A 20,596-nucleotide genomic window follows, 5' to 3' on the forward strand; every position below is an offset into this window, starting at 1 on the left:
GGCCGCTTGCCCTGGAGCCCTCTCCTCAGCCCCTCCCTGCTGGGGAAGGAGATGCAGACAGAGCACACCCAGGCGCCTGGGGGCGGGGCCCTGGGACCTGCACCCAGGGCGGGGGCTTTTGCGCTGACCTCACTGTGATCCCTGTCCCCGGGGCCTCAGGCCCCAGGTGCCCACTGCGACCGCGGGCCTCTGGCATTCTCTCCCACCGCGGCAGCTGCCCCGAGCCCCTGTGATCCGATTGGGTTTCCCCGCTCCTGGTCAAGCAAACATGCCATCTGGGCGAGAGTCCCATTTCCTGTACGTGTGTCAAAATATCGGAGCGGATGTGAAATAGATCAGACACGAACAAAAATAAACTTTTACGGAGTGACTGACTGGTTTCCTCCAGGGGGAACCAGCGATTCACTCCTCATCTGGGGCCCAGAAACTTGGCCGGGGCCTGGGGGGCCGTCCCCCACACCTGCTCCCCGAGGCAGTCCTGCCTCACGTCCTGGGGCTCCGTGCTGGCCCCTCTCCTGGAAGGCACTGTCCCCAGGGCTCCCTGGGCATGACGGCCCCTCCCAATGAGGGCTGAAGTGAGCAAGTTTCCTCTCTGGGCCCCGCTCCTTGATGGGGCAGCAGGACTCGCTGTGTCAGCCCCTTTCCCCCTCTGACAACCCGGGGTCCCCAGGCTGGGCTGCAGCAGGGCCATTTGGTCACCTCTTCTCTTGGGCACAAGACGATGATGCCCTCCCCATGGCCCTTTTACTGCTGCATCGGCGTGAGGCCTGGTGGACAAGCATGCAGGGTCTTCCTGTCTGGGCAGCCCTGTCTGAGTTCCCCATGCAGGCTGGTCAAGGTCGCCTGCTGGTCAAGGTCATCTCGCCCCTCCCCCTGCTTCTGGCCAATGGGTTCCATTAAACAGGGCTTGTTCTCTCTCTTTTTTTTTAACTTCTTTTTTTTTTAAGATTTTTTAATTATTTTTTTTTTAGAGAGGGAAGGGAGGGAGGGGGGGAGAGAGAGAGAGAGACAGACAGGCAGACAGACAGACATCAATGTGCGGTTGCTGGGGGTTATGTCCTGCAACCCAGGCATGTACCCTGGCTGGGAATCGAACCTGGGACACTTTGGTTCCCAGCCCGAGCTCAATCCACTGAGCTACGCCAGCCAGGGCATGGGCTTGTTCTCTTTATTGCTAAAAGTGTACGGGACACAGCATCCCAGCCTCCTGTCGGAAATGTGTCTCTCAACATTATTCTCAACGCTTCCGCACGTATGTGTCTTCTCACCTGTCTCCCCAGCCTGGTCCTTAGAGGGAGGGAGGGAGGGGTCAGAGGTAAGTGGGAGCTTGGGGGAGTGCACTGTGCTTCAGACTCCAAGCACTCTGTGACCCTGAAGCTTCCTGGAGAGGAAGGCCTGTCTGCCGACCCACGGGATGCCCACCAGACCAGACCCCACTTTGGGGACATGGGTTCCCGACTGGCAACGCACCCAGCCCGGCCTTCCCCAAGGACCGGCTGCAGCACCCTCAGGCCAACAGCCAGGCGGAGAGGCCGGCGCAGGCTGCCGAAGGACCAGCCTCGGCATCCCTCCGGGAGCAGCATGGAGCCCCTTGGGAACCAATGCAGCGGCGTCCTTCGAGTGGCCACCAGCCCTTCTGCCCAGCCTGGCTGTGGACCTGCAGACCAGCACGGGCAGGAAGTGCCCAGGGCGGGGCTCCGAGGGTGCCTCCTTTGTCCCCGAGTCTCATGCGTCATGTTTGATCTCGGCTGCGTGGCGGAGGGTTCTTGCCACTCTGATTGATGACTCTGATCTTCAAAGCAACGTCACCCCTGGAGGAAGGGGGCAGTTCATCAAAGCCGTCCCTGGGCGGGGGGTGCCCGTCAACGTCAGGCCTCCAGGAGCCTGAGGCCCTCAGCTGGGTGTCGTAGCTGCCAGCGTTCCGCCTGGCCCGGGAGCCCCTTTGCTTCTCCACTGAGTCTGGCCCCAGTGTGAATGCATCTCTGTTCCTTATTGTTGTAACTGAGACGGGCTTGTAGACTTTTCGGGAAGCGCTCTCTAAGGGGAACACAGCAATAAGGAGCTAGAAGACATGGGGCGAGTCGTGGACCCCAGGAACCACGAACCAGAACCCTCCCCGTGGTGTCCCTACAGCCCTGGTGGCAGAGGGAAGCTCCTGCATTGGCCCCTGCTTAGGTGGGCAGTGGATGTGTGCCCGTGAGTGCATGCATGCCTGTGTGTGTGTGCACGTGCACACACGCACATGCGTGCACACACATTTGTATGTGCACATGCGCGTGCATGCACACAAGTGTGCAGGCATGCACACACATTTGTGCACGTCCACATGTGTGCACACATGTGAATGTGTACGTGTTTGTGTGCCATGTATGTGTGTGCCTGTGTGAGTGTGTGCACACAGTTGTGTGTATGTGTGTGCATCCGTGCATGTGTGTGCACAGCAGGGAGTGAGCCGTAGCTGTGGGCTGCTCCTTTGGGACCCCCATGTGCACCACGGGGGTCTAGCGTGTGTCCTGTTTAATTCAGGGGAGTCTGGACCCCCAGTCAGAACACTTCTCTGAAGGTGGCCAGTCCCTGCCTGCTCCATCCCGCCCCGTCTCTTGTCCCCACCCATCTCGTCCCCCACTGATCCCATGCACGTCCATGTGGCCCATGTGTGCCGGGCCCTCGGCCAGGCTGCCCTTGTCGCCTTCTTCCCTGGGACAGCTCTTCCTTGACCCACTCAGGACCCCTCCCTGGGGAAGCGTCTCTGACCTGGCCTCTTTCCCCTTGGACCAGGGGTTCCCTCCCTCCACGACCCAGTCTGTGCATGGGCTACAATGACAGGTTTACAAGTGTGTCCCCAGCAGAGGGGCGTGTCCCCCTATTCTCCCCTCCTGCCTCAGTACCTGGCCCAGTGCCCAGAACATGGCTGTGAGGGCGGGCAGGGGAGGGCGGGTGTGTGCTGGAGGAGGGGCTGGTCTCTGAGTGAGGCAGGGGCCCCATGGGGCGGGAGCCCCAGCTCGGAATTGGCCTCAGACGCTGAGCTGGCCTGGGAGGTCACCAGTGACACCTAGTGGCCACAGCAGGATGCAGCCCCACGAGGTTTTCCAGAAGGTGAGTCTGGTCCCACACCGTCTCTGGGCTGGGCTTCCACGCTGCCCCAGCCTGTGTGTGGCACCTGTCCTGTCTCCCAGGCTGTAGGACGGTGGTGCAGGGCAGGACTTGGTTTGTTGGGGGCCAGGACCGAGGCCTGGAGAGGGGCCGGGCCACGCACAGTTGGAAAGGACAGGGCTCCCATGGCCCGGTGCCATCGGCTGCCCTCTAGCCCCAGGCCCCAGGCCCACCCACCTCCACCTCTGCTCCCCAGGCCTGGGGGAGGCTTTGGGGCCCTCACAGGAGTAGCCACAGCTGCTGAGAGCGCCGGTGCCAGCCCATGGATGAGTGGCGGGCACTGGGCCCTGTTTAACTACATGGTACCTGCGGTGTGCCAGGCCTGGTGGGGGGCAGCTGGGGAGGGCCTGCCTAAGGAGCTGCCTGTCCTGGCCAGGCCAGGCCTGGCTGGGCAGAGACCCTGAGGGACCCCTCAAAGGGACAGGGGTCCCTGGTGACTGCCACAGCAGGTGGCACAAGCTGAGTGGGGTCTTGAGAAGCCCAAGGTCAGCCTGAGGGCGACCCTCACCAGGGGCTCTGTCTGGGGACTTGCTGGTGTCACCCTGCCCACTAGGCAGCCGCCTCCCCTCCAGGGCCTTGCAGAGCACACGTCATGGGTGCTCAGGACATGCCAGTGAGGGGTGGGGGCGGCACGGGGGCAGTGGCAGGGGGGCTGGACCCACAACGTCAGGCTCACAACCCTGTCACAGGACCCTGCTTTTTCTGCCACTGTTTTCCCATGGACCATTTCCAGCCAGTCGGAGAGGGGACCAGGGACACTGTTCTCAGCCGGGGGACCTGGAGAGATATTGTATTTTTTTTTTTTGCAGGAATGATTCCTTTCTGCCCCTTCTTCCCCTCACCCCCACCCCATCTGTCCCTTCCTAGCACAGGTGCCCTGTAGACCTTCCTGCCCTGCCCCTTCTCTCCTCTCCCCCTCCCCCCACCTCCTCCCTCCGCACCCATTCCCTGTCTACGCGTCTCCTGGCCCACCTCCGCCTGTGCTCCCCGCCCTGCCCTGTCCACTGTTCCTGCCGCTCCGAGAGTCTGTCTGTCCCGGGCCGGCTTTGTGGCTTTGTCTCCAGCGCAGTGTCTCTCTCCGCTCACCCCCAGCCCCGCCCGGAGGGCCAGCCCGTCCTCTTACACAGCAGTAGCTCGGCACCCTGCCCGGGAGGCAGGTGGGAAAGGGCATAACAGGTCTTTCTGCTGAGCCTGTCTCTCAGCCTCAGCCTCAGCCAGGGTCTTCGGAGACCCCTCGAAACCCAGGCTGCCCACCCGCCCACCATCGCAAGTGCTCCTCGGCGCCCCCTCCCCGAGGCTGGCCGGCTCTGCTCCGGGCTGCTGTGATCTGCTTCCCTGTGCGAGCGGGTTGCCCTGGCCTGGGGGCGTCGTCACCCCTTGGCAGGCGCGGGGTCTTCCCTGACAGCTGGGAGTGACAGCGCGCACCTGTATGAGTCTGTGCAAGTCCACACTGAAGGTCTTTATGGGTCAGGCGCTCTGCTGGGTCCTGAGGGGCGTGACCTGCTTCTTTTGGCCCTCACAGCCGCCCTGCCGGGGGGGGGGGGAGGGGTGCTGCGCAGTGACCACAGTCCCATTAGACGGAGGAGGCCAGTGAGACTCCAGGAGCCGGCCTGCTCCAGGCAGGCCCCAGGCTGGCAGCCGGACGCCGGCTTTGCTCCTCTGAGACTCATGCCCTCAGGGTGCCGACGGCCGGTCCGCCCCCAGGACACGGCCAAGGGCGGCAGGCAGCTGTGCATTCACAGACCGGCCCCAGAGCACCCCGGCCCCACCCCCGACGTTGTACGTGTTTCCATGACAGTTGCGCGTGCACTTGTTGGTGAGAGGGGCCCGAGCCCACCACCTCCCTGTGCTGTCTCCGCACACAGCTGTTGCTCCCGCTCCAGCCACAGAGGCCCCCATTCCTGCTAATCTTCCCCCTAATTATGGCAATCATTGTCTGATTGCATGGGCTGATTACACAACTGCATCTTCTCATGCTAATTCCGTAATTAAGACAAGCAGTAATAACGCGGGGGAAATTATGAAATTTCCAAGTTGCAAATATGATTTGAGGGCCCGGGAAGGTGCCCCCAGTGTCCCCCTTGGGGAGGGCCGTGTGAACTCCAGGCATGGAGGAGGGGTTAGGTGGTGACCATGTCTCTCAGCTTCCTGGGGCTCCCCTAATTCTGAAGTTTTTGTCCTCGTGGCCCCTTAGCACACGGGACTCCCTGACCCAGGGGGCCTGGTTTGGAAAAGCGGGGCTCCACAGCTGCGGCCCTCACAGCCTGTCACAGGGGAACCTGCCTGTAAGCGGCCACTGGCCTTGGAGACACGGGACCCGAGTTGTGCTTCTAGAAGCCCGGGCCTGACTCGTCTTCCCCACGCCTGCCAGTGTCTCAGGCAGACCAGGCCGAGGAGGAGCGGCCGGGCCTCAGCTTCCCCCACGCCCAGAGCTCTGGCTCTTGACCCTTCCTCAGAAGTCCCATTTCACCTTCCTTTCATCTCTTTCAGAAGGTTACTCAAACCCCCTCCTCCAGGAAGCCTTCCTGGATTAGCTCTGCTCTGGGCCTCTCCCACGATATGTCCCCAGGCAAGTCCCTCCTGAGGCCTGTCCACCCCACGTCCCCTCCTCCAGAGGCCGGGAGCTCCCATTGGCTGCAGGGAGACCTCGTTTGCCTCTGCTCCTTCTGCCACCACGGCGTCGAGGGGCCCGACGCGCTGTATGCACGTTTGCAAATTCTATCTCATTCCAAATGCACCAAGGGAGTTGGCTGTTTAAAGAATACTACAGAAGATCCTTTGGTAAAGACTGGGATCCCTCTGATTTATTTTTAATGTAATTTTGGATTTTCATCTCTAGGGCAGAAGGGGGTGGAGGGTAAGGGAGAGAGACAGGCAGGTTTATCTCTTTCCACAGCCGCCTTCTCCTGCAAGGCTCAGCGTGTCTAACTGTCAATCTCCGTCATTCAACAGTCACATTTTTTTCGGCTTTCTGTGGACCAGGCCCGTCTGCTGGAGGTGGGGATACCAAGATGGAAGAGACCACTCCCTGGGTGCTTCCACACAGGGATGTTCAAGGGGACTCGTGGTGGTAGAGAGGGAAGGGGGAAGGGGGATTACCTCTGTTCAGGACTAGGGAAAGCAAGGAAAGCTTCCTGGAGGAAGCAGTTGTTTTTTTTTTTTTAGACATTTTAAAAAAGATTTTATTTATTTATTTTTAGAGAGGGGAAGGGAAGGAGAGAGAGAGAGAGAATCACTGTGTGGTTACCTCTCACATGGCCCCCACTGGGGACCTGGCCTGCAGGCATGTGCCCAGGCATGTGCCCTGACTGGGAATCGAACCTATGATGCTTTGGTTCACAGCCTGCGTTCAATCCACTGAGCTACGTCAGCCAGGGCTCGAGGAAGCAGTTTTTCACCAGGGTTTTGCAGGAGAAACTGGAAGAGTCCAAACGAGACGAGACGAGGAGGCAGAGGAAGTGGCAGGTGGGTGTGGCCGGAGTGAGGGCTGGGGAAGCGGGCTGGGCCAGGACGCCGTCGGGGGCCGGTCTCTGAACTGAGAAGCTGGGTTGGACCCCCAGAGCGAAGAGGATTAAAGTAGATGGTGTGTGCTCGGACGGACAGACGGACGGATGCTGGCTGTTGCAGGAATGGGGCCCACGGGGGTGGGACTGGACGGAGGAGGGGATCTGCAGGTGCTGAGCCCCAGGGAGCCGTCTGTGGGTTGTGGGCTTTGGAGGCGTTGGAGGAAGAATGGAAACCAGAGGAGGAGTGGCTGGCAGGGGAGAGAGGAGCAGGGAGGTGGGAGGTGCGGCTGGACCGGGCAGCACACGGGTGGGGGGAGGAAGGGCAGGATGTCAGGGAACTCCTGACTTGAGAACTTAGTTTCTCTGGACCAGGATGCGGGTCGCCTGCCAACTGTGAGACCGTGGGGCAGGGGAGGGGGAGGGCCAGCTGAGTCTGTGGTGCCCCAGGAGGCTGCCAGGGCCAGAAGAGAGGGCTGGAGGTTGGGGCAACTCTGGCGCGGGGCGGAGAGGGGTCAGGGTGGGCGCTGGGGACGGGCAAGGCCTGGGAAGTCAAGGGTGTCGGCGACAGCGTCATTCCAGTGCAGTCCAGGCTGCAGGGGGAGGAGGAAGCAGGAGGGGAAGAGGGATGAGAGGAGGGAGGCTGCTGGCCGAGGGGACCCCTGGCAAACCACCCAGCCACTGCGGGGCATCTGCGAGGTCGTCTCCAGGCTCACTCATCTCTAAAATGAGATGAAAACACTGTCCTCGCACACTCACCTGTGTCGGACCACGTGAGGACCTGGCCCAGCAGACCGTCGACAAGTGGGACGGAGAGCTGCCGGTGCACCGGAAGTGGCCGGCACAAGGGCGTCTCCAGGAGTGTCCCTTCCCTCCTTCACCTTGGCCCGCGGGGTGCCTGCTTAGTGTTTCAGGAGGCAGCGTGTGGGGGCAGGGAAGGCCGGCGCTGAGGGGCTTGCTGGCCCGAGGGTCAGGTGGAGCCCCAGCATCTCTCTACCGAATGGAGGTGAAGGTGGCGCCTGCCTCCAGGCTCACCCAGAGCGCCCGGTGGCACCAAAGGCTTTCGGTGGCTCCCAAAGGCAACCTGCTCATCGGCACAGCTGGCGGCTTCCCCCCTTCCTGGGCTCACCTCCACACCCCCTACCGTTGCTTCCTGGGGTCGCCTCCCAACGGAATCCGAGCCCTGGAACCTGTGTCCCAGGGTCCGCTTCTGGGAAAGCCCGTCCAGAGGAGCATGCGAAGGGCATGACGGGAGGAAGACGCTGGACTGCTAGGCCGACGGCTCACAGACGGGACCCCCTCCCCCCCCGCCCCCTCCCCAGGGCAGGGGCGTCCACAGCAATGCGGTCTCTCTGCAGGGCCAGCCCTGGCAGAGTGGACACTGATGTGGCCAAGTTCCCTCCCTCTGCCGTCCTGTCCTTCTGACCCTCCCGTACCCGATCCTGCTCCTCTTTCTCTCCATCCTCTGCCTCCTTTCCTGAACCCCCTCTTTTCTTCTCCTCTCCTCCTTTCCCCCCTCACAGAGGAAGGACACTCTACGCCCCAAATGTCCCTAAAGTTAGAGCTCTCCTGTGCCATTGTGACATCACTGGGCATTAGCCAATGCCTGCTGCCCCTGGGCTGGGTTCTTGGCCTTGTGGGACCGCCACCCGTCACTGACCGGGAGCAGCGGCCACCTCCTGCAGGCCCCTTCACCCTCAGGGCAGCCACCGGAGCATGGGTCCCCCCTGACTCTGCTCCCCACCGATGTTCCTCACGGTCAAGCTCCTCCTGGGCCGGAGATGCAGCGTGCAGGTGTCGGGGCAGGAGAGCGTGGCCACGCTGAAGAAGCTGGTGTCGGAGCGGCTGCAGGTGCCCGAGGAGCAGCAGCACCTGCTCTTCCGCGGCCAGCTGCTGGCGGATGACAAGCGTCTCTCCGACTACTGCATCGGGCCCAATGCCTCCATCAACGTCATCATGCGGCCCCCGGAGAAGACGGCGCCTGTGCCCGCGCCCGCGGAGGCCCTGCAGCCCCAGCAGCCCCAGCAGCCCCAGCAGCCCCAGCCACTGTGGCACCAGCTGAGCCAGGTCCTGGCCAAGCACTTTGGGCCCCAGGACGCCAAGGCGGTGCTGCAGCTGCTGAGGCAGGAGCACGAGGCGAGGCTGCAGAGGATCAGCCCGGGGCACCTGGAGCAGCTGGCGCGGGACCTCCTGACCGAGGAGGAGCTGCTGGAGGAGCCGCCGTCGGGGGAGGAGTCCTCTCAGGCTGTGGCCTTGGTGCCCGGAGAAGAGGGGGAGGGAGTGGGGGAGGGCGGGACTGACCAGTAAACCAGCCATCCTACTCATTTGCACGCTCAAATTTGCCCAGCCTCGTCCTTGTGTGTGTTCCCTGGGGCTTCCCCACTAGTGTCCACGGGTGTCCAAGGGGCCTGTGGTTGCCTTGGAAACGTGGGATGATCCCACCATCCCCACCCCCTAGAAGGGGTTCAGATGACCCCATGGGCAGCCCGGAAGTGTGGTGGGAAGGCTGTCCCCCACCCTTGTAGGCAGGGCATCGCCTCCTGGGCTGAGCGGTTTGCCAAGCACGTCCAGCACCCTCTTAGCGCCCTGTTAGCAAAGCTTTAAGGCTCTAGACAGAGCCTCTTGCTCCTTTGGATCAGGAAGGTGATGTGGGTTCACTGTCCTCCATCCTTGGGCCATGGAGCCGACCCGCCGGCCCCGACAGACAGCCGAGAGAAGGGGAATGGCAGGAAGCTGCCCCTTGCCCTCTGGGTCAGGCTGCCCCTGCTGTCCGCCTGCTTGTGCCCTCACAGCTTCAGGGACAGGGACCACCAGGTAGGAGTGGAAGGAGAGCACCTACTGTGTGCCAGGCCGGGAGGTCACAGGGAGATGCGTACAGACCAGGAACAGCAGGAAACTGAGCTCGGGCCGAAAGGGCGGTTTGCACAGTCACCCCCTCACCACGTCCCGCGTGCACAGAGCCAGGTCCCATGGCTCACGTCTGCCCCAAGTCACCCGTCCACCGCTGTCACGGAGGCCCCATTCCTTGCCCCACACCATCCAGGCTCCCACAGGACAAAACGGTGCCAGTCAGGGCCCCTGCCTTCCCAGGCGTGCAGCCCAGAGGGAGGGACAGGCCACCGGTGACAAGTACAGCAGCAACATGGAGGTCGAGGACGGCCCGTGTGACTACAGGCCCAGGCGCCCGCCACCGCCTCGCAGGACCCTGGCCTCGGTGGGGAGGGGCCAGGCCTGCCCCTCCCTCTGTTCTCGGTGTGGGAAAGTGGCCCTCGCCAAGCCGAGGAGCCCCTGCCCTGTGCATGGGGGGGGGGGGGGCAGGGAATTCACTGAGACCCCGGTCCCCCGGCAAGGTCCCCAAAGTGCTTCCACTCTGGCAACTCCATCCCCGGTGAAGGAGGCAGAGGGAAGGGGGCGAAGACAGTTTCTGGAAAGAAACGAGCGAGGCTCACATTCCCATTCTGTGCTGGGCCCTCGGGCTGGGGTTCGAGTCCAGTCCTGGCTCTGGCCTCGCCTTGCTGCACGGCCTTTGTTCCTCCCGCCTGAGGCTCTCGGTTTCCCCCTGTTGGTTCGGGCTCACTCTCAGCGCGCCCACGTACCCCCAGGTGTCGCTGAGGGTCAGATGTGAACACTGTACGACTGTGCGGTGTCTTCTGGGGTGAGACCAGCGACAGAGGCCGGGAGAGACGCCCTCGGTCACCTAAGGACCATCTCCTGTCCCCATCAGCCAAGAGGAGAGGACAGTCAGGGCCTCCGAGGACAGAAGTGACCTTTCCTGGGGCAGGAAGGACTCTGTCCTGGGTGGCTGCAGCCAGGCTGTGGGAGCCCCAGCAGGCCCCGGAGTTCCCCAAAGGGTCCTGGCCCCCGCCTGCCGCCTGGCCCTGCGTCCTCCTGGCAGAAGAGCCTCCCGCTGGCTCTGTGCACCTCGGTGCTGGGGCCGCGCCGTTTGCAAGGGGGATGAGCCCGTTATCTCCACATTAGGGGAACTAATAGCCCATTTCCCAGGAAATCTGTGAGCAATAAAAGTAAGTGGGCCGTTTTATTTCTTTTGCGGAGAGAAGCCGGACGGAAGGATGGGGGGAGCCTTTATTTTTCTCTCTGGTTAGTGGGAGTGTCAGGACGGGCTGAGAGCAGCCCCCTCCCCGCTTCTGTCCTGAGTGCCGCAGTGGAGCAGGGCTCCGGCCCCAAACCAGGAGCAGGGAAAGCTGTCCTGTCCTTCTGCGCCTTGCCTGCCTCCCACCCCGCCCCCACCCTCCCAAGCCCCCTCCCACCCCAGCTCCCGTCCTCACAAAAGCTGAGACAGGACAGGACACACGAGCCACTGGAGCTCAGCGAGGACGTGTCTGTCACCTCTCCCAAGGACAGGCTTCCTCAAGGCTGCGTTTCCCACTGGGGGGGCGACAGGCTCTGTCCTCTCCTGGATGGACTTGGAGGTGGGGGTCTACGGGGAGGCTGCAGGCAGAGCCACCCCTCATGCCCAGCAGTGGGTTTGAATCCCACTCTGTGAGGAGATCTGCAGCTCGTGGGCTGCCTGCCGTGGACGGCCTGCTCTGAGCCCAGGTTCCCCATGTCCCAAAGGCGGATTCGAACCTGTGCCATCAAACCAGCTGGAGGCTCCCTGGGTCCTTTCCTGCTGTCACCGCTTGAGGGACAGTGGGGATGGGGATGGCACTCTTTAACCTGAGGCCCACAGCACCCCCCTCCTACCAGGAAAGGACACGTGGGTCCCCACTAGCAACAACTTTGCTGAAGCTGCAGGCCCCTCAGGGCAGCCCCGCCCCCTGCCCGTAGTCCAGTGTAGTGCTCCCGCCCGCAGAGCAGCCTGGCCCCTCCCCACCCCACCCTGCACCTCCTGAAGGCCACACCCCTCGGCACCCTGGTTCCCGGAAAACAGTCTTTCTGGTTCGTGCGCTATTTCATTGGTCTTTTATTTTTATTGTATTTTATTTTATATTTTTTATCCTCACCTGAGGACTTTTTTAAAAATTGATTTTAGGGAGAGAGGAAAGGAGAGAGAGAAATATCCATGCAAGAGAGAAGCATCGATTGGCTGCCTCCCCCAACCCAGGATTGAACCCCAACCCAGGATCGAACCACAACCCAGGTATATGCCCTGGCTGGGAATCGAACCCGCAGCCCTCTTGGTTGTGGGACAACGCTCCAACCAACCGAGACACACCGGCCAGGCCATCAGTCCTTTATTCTTCCATCAATATACGCGGGTGGCGGCCCTAGTATGCGCTAGGGACTGAGGTGGGTGACGGAGGAGGGAGCCTGTCTCCAGAGAAGGCCGGTTACAGAGAAGTGCGCCCCCTGCTGTCCAGGTTTGACATGCGGTGCTGTGCTATTACCTAGCGATGTCGCTTTGGCCCACTGTCCTGAGTGATGGGGCTGGGAATTGTTCATCAGGATGAAAATTCTCGAAGATCTTGGAGAAGGAGGGGGTTGAAAATGTTCCAAGAGCCCCAGAGAGTCATAGGCCCTTCCCACCTTCAGAGTGAGGGGATCTCGCAAAGGCCTGGACATCGATCAGAGGTCTGTCCGCCACAGCAGGTGGTGACTGTGTCAAATATTTTGCATGCATGAGTGAAATCACTGGTAATAAGCCAATGAAAGTGTCAGGTTCAGTCCAGGAGCTGTGGGAGCACAGCTGAGTCTCAGGGAGGCTTCAAGGAGGAGGCAGCACTTGAGCTGGTGCAGGGTGGAAAGGGCTCCTGGGGGACTGTTCCTGACATCCAGAGGTTCCCACGTCACCCCTGGAGACCTGTCGCTTGGCTCAGCACAGCGGCCTCTGAACTTGCTGGGTGCCTTGCGACGCTCAGAGACACAAGACAGGGAGACACCCCTCAGGTGCATGGCCACAGACATGCAGGCGCCCCCAACCGCTCGCACCCACCGCGTGGGGCCTGCCGTGGTAGAGCTGGATTCACAGGAAGGCGCTGTGGGCTGTGCTCCACTGTGGTGCCGGGGTCCAGACCGTGCCTTTCAGGCCTCAGGCTGCTGGAGCCCAGCTGACCCACCTGGCCGGGGCAGCTGGTCCGGAAGATCCCATGCAGCACGTTCAAGGGCAGAAAGGAAGGCTGCAGAGGCAGGAACCTCGAGCATGTCGGGACTTGGAGGGCCAGGACCGACTGTGCTGTGTGTGAGCGGCCCCTGCCTCCCGTCATCCAGACAGGGGTGTCTACAGGATGTGTAGGGACATGCGAAGGGACACGTGGGACACAGGTCTGCGTGCTGGGTGGCTGTGGGGCTTGCAAGGGTGCCTGCGTGCGTAGTCAGTCCACGTCTGTCTGAGGACAGTGATCCCTTCTCTGTGGGGACTCTGCAAGGTGGCACCTGCTGGCCTTCCGGGCCCCTGCCCCAGATTGGGTCACCCTACCTGTGGCCTGAGCTGGCCCTGGGTGGTGGCCAGCCTGTAGCAGGGGGGTGACCGGATGGCCGGCCGGCCGCCCTGGCAGAGGTTCCTGCCCCGCCAGCTGTCGCACATGGACACGGCTGAGGCGAGAGCAGCTGCAGAGCCCGGGCCTGGGGCCCTCGGGAGCAGATGGGGCTCCCTCCGCTGCCTCGTCCCTCCTTCCCTCTTGGGTCGCCTTTCTCCTCCTCTCGTCTTTTCTTCCTGCACCGCTTCCCCCTTCCCCCTGGCCACACTTGAACTTAGTCACGTGGACATCTGGGTGCTTCTCTCAGCTCTTTCTCTGTTCCCGTGTCCCCTGCCTCCCAGCCCCGCCCCCTCTCCCCCCTCCCATTCCTTTCATCTGTGGCTGCCCTTGGATTAACACCACCAGCTTTTCTTCTGTCTTCTAGCGTCTTTTTCTCTCATTTTTACCCAGATTCTCGCAGTGAGCAGGCGTGGACAGGAGGGACCCAGAGCCCACTACCTTTGGGTACATCCCCATCCCCACCCCCCACCGCTGCACATGCACTACTGATCCTCAGGTGCCTCCACCCAGCCCAGGGCTCAGGTACCGTGCAAAATGGCCTCACTGCACATATGCGCTTTTCTGCTGATACAAACCTTAAAACAGACCACAGCCAGAGAAAAAGCCCAGACATCTATCTATCTGCCCACACAGGGCTGCTCACAGATGGACATGCCGCCGGGTAGGTGGGACTGGCCAGGCACGGTCAGCGGTGGCAGCAAGCCGCCTCTCCCAACTGCAGCGGCCAGCACTTTGGGTGCTGAGTCCCTGTACTTCCTGGCACGGCTCTGCCCAGCCCGGCCCAGCTGGCACCGGGCACCCTCCTCCTCCTCCTCCTCCTCCTGGCTCGGCCCCTGCAGTCTTCCTGGCTCCTCCCGAGGAGCTACCAGGCAGCTACTCAGCCCTGGGCTGTAAATCCCCCCCTGGAAAGGACCGCAACCCGAGGGGCCGGCAGGAAGCCCGGGCCTCCAGGATGGCTCCCGCCGACCTGCCCTGCGCCCCCTCCGACAGCCTTTCCCGTCACCATGATTTAAGGGCTCCCTCTGCCCTCGTGGACGGGTGATAAATCTGAGGTAACTACTGTCTGCGGGCCGGCTTTAAACCTGTCACAGACCGCTGCAGCGGGATCTGGTCTGCCCGACGAGGCGACCTTGTCAGCCAGCTGCCCCCGAGAAGTCCCAGCGCACCCGCGCGGGGCTGTTATTTATACCCCACAGACCCCAGGATCAAAGCCCCTGTCCATCAGAGACGGCAGGGGGAGGCCCTCCTGGCATCCAGACAACCTCAGGCCACGGCTGCCACTGCACCTTGAAGGATGCCCCCCAGCCCCCTCCGACTTTGCCTCCCTGACCAACCCCGAGTGCACACCCCTTCCTTCCACGCCCACGCACTAGCACAGAGACTCTGTGGGAGCTTCGGTGACACAGTTGGGGTAACGGAGAGGGCTCCAGCACCTGTGTGTCTCCCCTGGGCCGGGCACCAGCACTGGACTTGGGGACCTAAGAGAGGGCGGTCACATCCTTCCAGTCCCCCGAATGGAGCTCCAGTCCACACACAGGCGGGGTGTAGGGCAGGGGGAGGCCAATGCCGGACCCCAGGAAGCTGCGGGCTGGAGTTGGCCTTCCTGGCGGGATGGGGCTGTCCTGGGCAATGCTCAGGCTCGCAGGCCTGGGGAGAGAAGCCGCTGCTCGGGCAGATGCCCCGGGCCTGTGGGAAGAGTGGAGCGCTCTCAGGGCACCAGCAGGAGCCCCGGGCCGTCCCCAGAGAGGCCTGTTTGGTTAGGGCTCCGTGACCCTGTGGGCTGGGCTGGGCTGGACTCTGCCTGGGAAGGGCCCTGCACCCCCAGGGGAGGGGGCCGTCTGTGGAGGAGAAGCGCAGAGCGGAGAGCAGATCCTGGCGGAGAGGTCCTGCTGGGGGTGGGGAGTGGGTGGGGGGAGGCAGGCGGCGGGGGCGGAGGACTGGGAGCCGGGTGGGGGGGTTAAAGGGAGGACGGAGGGGCCGGAGCAGGAGAGAGACAGCGACGGGAATGCGTGCAGAAGGTGGGAGTCTCGATCTCCAGCCCCAGGGTGAGAGAACTCACGTTTTCTTTATTTTGTTAAAATAGCTCCCGTGTCTTTATTGCTACAGAGTGATGAAAAATTTGGGAGGAAACCCCTGTCACTTTCCCTGGGACTGTTTTACTTCCTAGGAGATTAAGCAGAGCCGAAAAGTGGGGGTGAGGGGTTGGGGATGTGGGGAGAGGTAGGGGTGGGGCTTGGTAGGGGCGGGGATGGGGGCGGGGCTATCTGCCTAGGACCGCCCCGCCCTGGTTGTCAGAAAGCCCTGAGCCCAGGGCTGGGCCTCACGGCCTAGGGGTCCTTTCCCCTTTCACACCAGCCCAAGGGGGACACTTGGACGTCTGAGAGTGGCAGGAAGTCTCTCTCTGAGGACCACGTGCCCCAGAGGATTCTGGGGCCCTGGCGACATGGACTGCCTGAGGGCACCAGGACACTCAGGAACCCGAGACCTCAGCCTCTCCTGCAGGAAAGGGGCAACTCCTAAGTCCTGGGGGGGGGGGGGGGGGCGGCGAGGAGGAGAAAACGAGATAGGAAGGCGGTCTTCCCAGGAGACAAGGATGTCACAGCTCAGTGCCAGCGGGGACCTGGACTCCCCGAGGAGTCACTGCTCCTGGCTCTCTGGGCCCCCTGGGTGTTCCCACGGCATTGCGGCTTGGGCCAGGGTGGGCGAGGGCTGGGGGGGCCACCCCTCCAGTCTCAGGACACCGGCTGTTCTCTGGGGCGTGGGGTGCTGTGGGTGCCCTGGTCTGTGAATGGGGTGTTGGTGACCCTGAGACCTCTCAGCAGGCACCCTAGAGGGTCCCAGGGGCCAGCTGGAATGTGGGGACTCGAACGGGCCGCGGTTTGTGTCTCTTCCCCGTGTTCGGTCTCTGGCGGGCGAGCGGCTCATTTTTCACGGAGCCGCGTGACTTTCTAGACTGTATTTTCAGCCTCGGTTTGACGTCAGTCCCTCGCTTCGTCCCCAGGGACAGGCTTTGTACTTCATCAGCCCATCAGGGCCGGAGCCTCCCCATCCCCTAGGGCCTCTCCTGTCGTCCCTTCCGACACCTCTGGCGGTTCCCTGGGCAACAGTGGGCGGGGCTCCCTGAACGGGGTGGGGGAGGGGGAGGGGGCGGGTGTGGGGGTAGGGGAGTCCGCCCGGTGCGTCACCTGGAGAAAAGGAGGTGAGGGGGCGCTGCTCCGTCCGTGCGAGGGTGGAAATGGGTGGGGGTGGGGGAGCTAGGCAGGTTGGGCCGGAGGCGGCTCCTCTGCCCACACTCCCTGGACTCCCTGGACCGGGCTCTGCCCAGGGCCTCCGGCGAGGGAGGGAAGAGGGGGCCACGGGGGGGTGGAGTTGGGAGGGGGAGATGGAGCAGGATGGAAGGGGTGATGGCAGCGGCAGAGGCCGGCGAGTCCGCTAATGGCACAGTCACTAATGACATGTGCCCGGGGCATCGCCTTCCCATTTAGTTTGCTCCTTTAATCCTTGTAATGACTTTGTTGTGGGTGCCGCTCCATTTTTCACAGATGGAGAAAAATCTTTGCAGAAAGACTCCTTTGGGCTCACAGCGCCCGAAACTCGGCCCAGCCTGGCCCTTGGCTTTGGCGGCAGAGTCAGAGCTGAAGGGCAGGACTCGCTCCCAGAGCTGAGTGTCTGGCATCGGACAGTGGCCCCCGAATACTGGGTTTGGGGGTGTCTCCATCCTCACCCCATTTCTAAACCTAAACTAGGGCTCCGTCTGTGCCAGGCACCCCAGGTGCAGTCCAGAGACTCCAGTTCCAGCCCTTGCCCTAACACCTACCTTCTGCGTGACTCCCTGGTAGTCACCTAACCTCTCTGGGCCTCCCCGGCCTCGTTGTCTTGGATCCGATAAGTGTAGCACGTCCCGGACTGACCTCATCTTCTCTGCGACCCCCACACTGCTCATCCTCCCAAACGCTCTCTCTGGTTAACGAGGCCCTCAGCCCTCCCAACCAGAGCCCGGAGTCCCCCCTCACGCCCCTCTCCCCTCACATCCTGTGGATGGTGTCTCCTGGTGTTTGGTCAATGCCGAGGATTGGTGGTGGTTTTCTTTCTTACCAGCCTCTCTTCCTGCCTTGAAAGTTATCAAGCAATCTGAACCCAGGACTTGGATACCGCCAGACTGGCGGGCCTCCCTTCTCCCTTCTTCACTCGTCCCCGGGGACCGGGGCCGGATTCAAAACTGCTTCTAACGGTCACCCCGTTCCCACTGCATGGCCTGGGGTCAGGCTCTCCTGGCACCTGGGGGTGGCACTGTGTCTCCGTGGTGAAGCACGTGGGCTTGGGACTCCCATCTCAGTTCTGCCACTGACCAGCTGTGTGACCTGGGTGAGTCACTGAACCCCTCTGTGCCGCGGTCTCCTCGCCTGTGCATTGGGACCGATGCTCGATCACACTTCATCATGAGACTTCGATGACTTTATACACACAAAATCCCTGGCACAGCGCCTGGCAAAAACACGCGCTCAGCAGAGATGACCTTCTGCGGCTGTTGCCTGGAGCATGGTAACGCCCCCCAACGGCCTCTCTGCCCCCCGTTTCATCTCCTCCCACACAGTCTCCACTCAGTGGTCAAATGCTCTCTCTGCCACTCGCATCCGTGCACAGCTGCCCGATAAAACGCAGAGTGCCCACTATACATTTGGCTGGATGGCTGGTATTTTTTATTTGCTAAATCCGGCGACTCTCCTTCCCATGCTTAAAAATATTCCCCGGTCCTCCGTGAGCTTTAAAAATAAAACCTGAGCTTTGAAGCGTGACATTCAAGCTCTCCGTGATTCAGACCACTGCCCTCTGCGTCTAATCTTTCCCCTCCGTATTTCTCACCGCCCCCGCCCCCTCATCTTACGCTCTAGCCATCTCCAGCGGCCTTCTTGGAAACCCCAAGGATGAAATCATAGCTCCTTTCGGAGCTGGGAAGAACCACTGGCCCCGTTTTTTAGAAAGGTGAATGGCCTGTCCAAAGTGACACAGCAGTGAGTGAGGCTCACGCCGCCCAGGCCCGGCTCCTTGCTAGGACCTCAACCGTCAGTCTGGGAACACCAAGCTCCACCGTGAGGCCAGGGGAAGGCCCTTTTGGAGCAACAAACATATCAGCTTTAAAATTTCTGGCCTCGGAAGACCAGCACATGAACTTCAGCTGGGGTCTGGGTGGGTGAGGGAGGCCAGAGTTGCTGGCCCGAGCAGTTTCTGGGGTCTGCCTCAGCAAGCTGCGATGCTTGCGAGGCTTTTTGGGGGGCGGAGGGTGGGCACAGTGATGACCTGGCCAGGCTCCGGGCTCAGGTAAGGAGCACCTCAGGGTATAAGGAAGTGCTTCTGAGACGGGGTGCGGGGAGCAAGGTCCTGTGTGCAGCTCTGTGTGCTGCACGCCGAGTTTGGCTGGGATGGTAACTCATTTCTGCAAATCCAGGCAGCTGGGAGCGAGGGCACGTGAGGCTGGTGTTTCTAACGTGGGCAGCCCGGTCCTGGCTGGCCCAGCAGCCCGTGGTGGCTTCAGGGACACACGCAGAGGGAAGCCATCACGACGGGACTGGGGGACACTTTCCTCGAGGGGCTCCTCAGCAGGTCCCACTGCTGTGCAGTCACCCCCATCCAACTCGAAGTGGACCCACTTCCCGGCCGGGTCCCTGGGAAGTTCTGGCTCCGTGACAGCCCCTCAATGAAAATATCTCTCTCTGCTCAGTGCTGGGAACTTGGTCCCAGTAATTGACTTGTATCGCGTCCAAAGACTGCACATAACCAGCCCAGAGCGGTGCAGCGTCTTTAGCAAAAAGATTTATCACGGGCTGTGTGGCAGCTTCCCATTTGTCTGGCGCAGAAATAGGAGCGACTCTCCTTGCCAGGAGTCAGTCATCCTTTGTCTTCAAAGCAAATTCCTCCATGGCTGGAGGCTTCCTGGCCCCCGTCCCGACTCCTTCCTGAGGCTCAGCATGAGCAGCGGGGAGCGAGGGAGAAAGTGGAGCGCTGGGTGTAGGAGCCCTGAGTTCTAGACCTGACTTCACCCCCGGCTGGCCCCGGGCTGTGTGTCACAGCATCCAACTCACCCGCTCACGACTCCAGGCGAGGAAGTGGGTTTGCAGAGGGCAGGGACTTAGGCAAGGGCGTCCGCTCGACCGGTCAGTGGCGAAGGTGAGCTTTGAACCCATTGCTAGCAGACTCCAGGGTCCGTGGTGTTTCTGTCACATCGCACGGGCTTACACGCTCATGGGACAGAGGGAGAGGACATGCAACAGGGAGGACCCAGGAGCTGTGGAACCTGGTGGGCTTGGGGTATGTCACCCTCGCCACCTGTTAGCTGTGAGACCGCGGACGCGCCTCTCGCCCTCCGCAAGTCTCACGCGTGTCAGGGTCTCGGTGCAGTCAAGGTGCTCCAGGGTGGCAGTTCTTGTCATCGCTGCGACTAAAGGCGGGGTCCACCCTGTGCGGAAGGAAGGCGCCGTGGCCAGTAGCCGGTAGTGACAGACAGAGTCGCCCCACGGCCTCCTGTGGCCTGGAGGGGACCGGGCAGGACAGCGGGAGACAGTGGCATTGAAAGGGGCTTTGAAGGACAGAAAGGCTTCTGATGAGTGAAGCCAAGTGGGAGGAGCTTCGAAGCAGACTGGACGGAGCCCAGGAAGGCGCCAGGCGGGAAGACCCCGCAGAATTCTGGGGCCAGTGGCATGGGCGCTGGGCACCCACGAAGACATGCACTTTGTTACCCACCTTCGGGAACAGAGGCGATGGGTTTCCAAATCATTTCTGCGTGCCAGCCACTTAGTAACCACTGTCTCCAATGTTCACGACTGCTCTTCAGAGTAGATAACACTGTCCCCTTTTACAGGTAAGCAGCCGGGGCCCACAGGGTCTCCACAAGCTCCCCAAGGCCACGCGAGTGGGGACAGAGCCAGGACTGAGTCAGTCCGTCTCCAAAGCGGGGCTCTGCCGGCACCCCCTGCACGAACACCAACCAGCCAGGAGTGAGTTCACATTTGCAGGCCATGGCCCTGCTGTGAGCCGGGGGCGGTGATGGAAACAGGGGGGCACTGTCTCTGGATTCGGGCAGCCAGCGGTCTTGGTAAGTTCGCCCGGGGCCCAGCCTCCCTCCTCAGACTAACTGCTCTCACCTTCGAGGTGGGGACAGTCCCCTGCGTGGCAGGCCAGCCCTCGGGGGGACATGGTGGGTGGGCTGTGTCCTCAGCTCCGTGGGGAGATGGCACAGGTGATGAACAAGGGAGACCGAGCCTTGCCCTGGGCCACTGCCGCTGCCACCAGCTGCCAGTGGGTTTGCATCTCCGTGGGGGCCGCTGGACGGACATCTCTCCCACGGCCGGGTGGTGGCAGAGTCTGCGGCTCACGTCTGCTTTGGCTCTCCATCTCCTTCAGGAATTTTCCAAGGTGATTGTTCCTTGTCTAATCGGAATGCGTCTACCCCTGGACCCTTGCTGCTGGCCGCTGTAACGCACGTGACTGGACCATGCGAGTCAGCTC

At 62.0% G+C, this 20,596-nt stretch overlaps 1 protein-coding gene and 1 long non-coding RNA gene across 2 annotated transcripts; both read left to right on the forward strand.

Annotated features, from left to right (window-relative positions):
* Positions 1 to 8,100: 8,100 nt before the first annotated feature.
* Positions 8,101 to 8,983, forward strand: UBL4B (ubiquitin like 4B). Its single transcript, XM_028503234.2, has one exon. The coding sequence runs from the start codon at positions 8,403 to 8,405 to the stop codon at positions 8,961 to 8,963; it is 561 nt and encodes a 186-aa protein (XP_028359035.1). The 5' UTR covers positions 8,101 to 8,402; the 3' UTR covers positions 8,964 to 8,983.
* A 3,599-nt stretch (positions 8,984 to 12,582) lies between these two features.
* On the forward strand, positions 12,583 to 20,119 carry LOC118498133. The gene is made up of 3 exons (XR_004900655.1): positions 12,583 to 12,795; positions 16,636 to 16,758; positions 19,950 to 20,119. It is a non-coding gene; the product is annotated as an uncharacterized LOC118498133 (long non-coding RNA).
* Positions 20,120 to 20,596: the final 477 nt, after the last annotated feature.

Source organism: Phyllostomus discolor, chromosome 14, assembly GCF_004126475.2.
Source record: "Phyllostomus discolor isolate MPI-MPIP mPhyDis1 chromosome 14, mPhyDis1.pri.v3, whole genome shotgun sequence".
Classification (NCBI taxonomy): Eukaryota; Metazoa; Chordata; class Mammalia; order Chiroptera; family Phyllostomidae; genus Phyllostomus; species Phyllostomus discolor.

Coding starts and splice junctions, on each gene's coding strand:
- UBL4B (XM_028503234.2), top strand. CDS start 8,403: ATGTTCCTCACGGTCAAGCTCCTCCTGGGCCGGAGATGCAGCGTGCAG.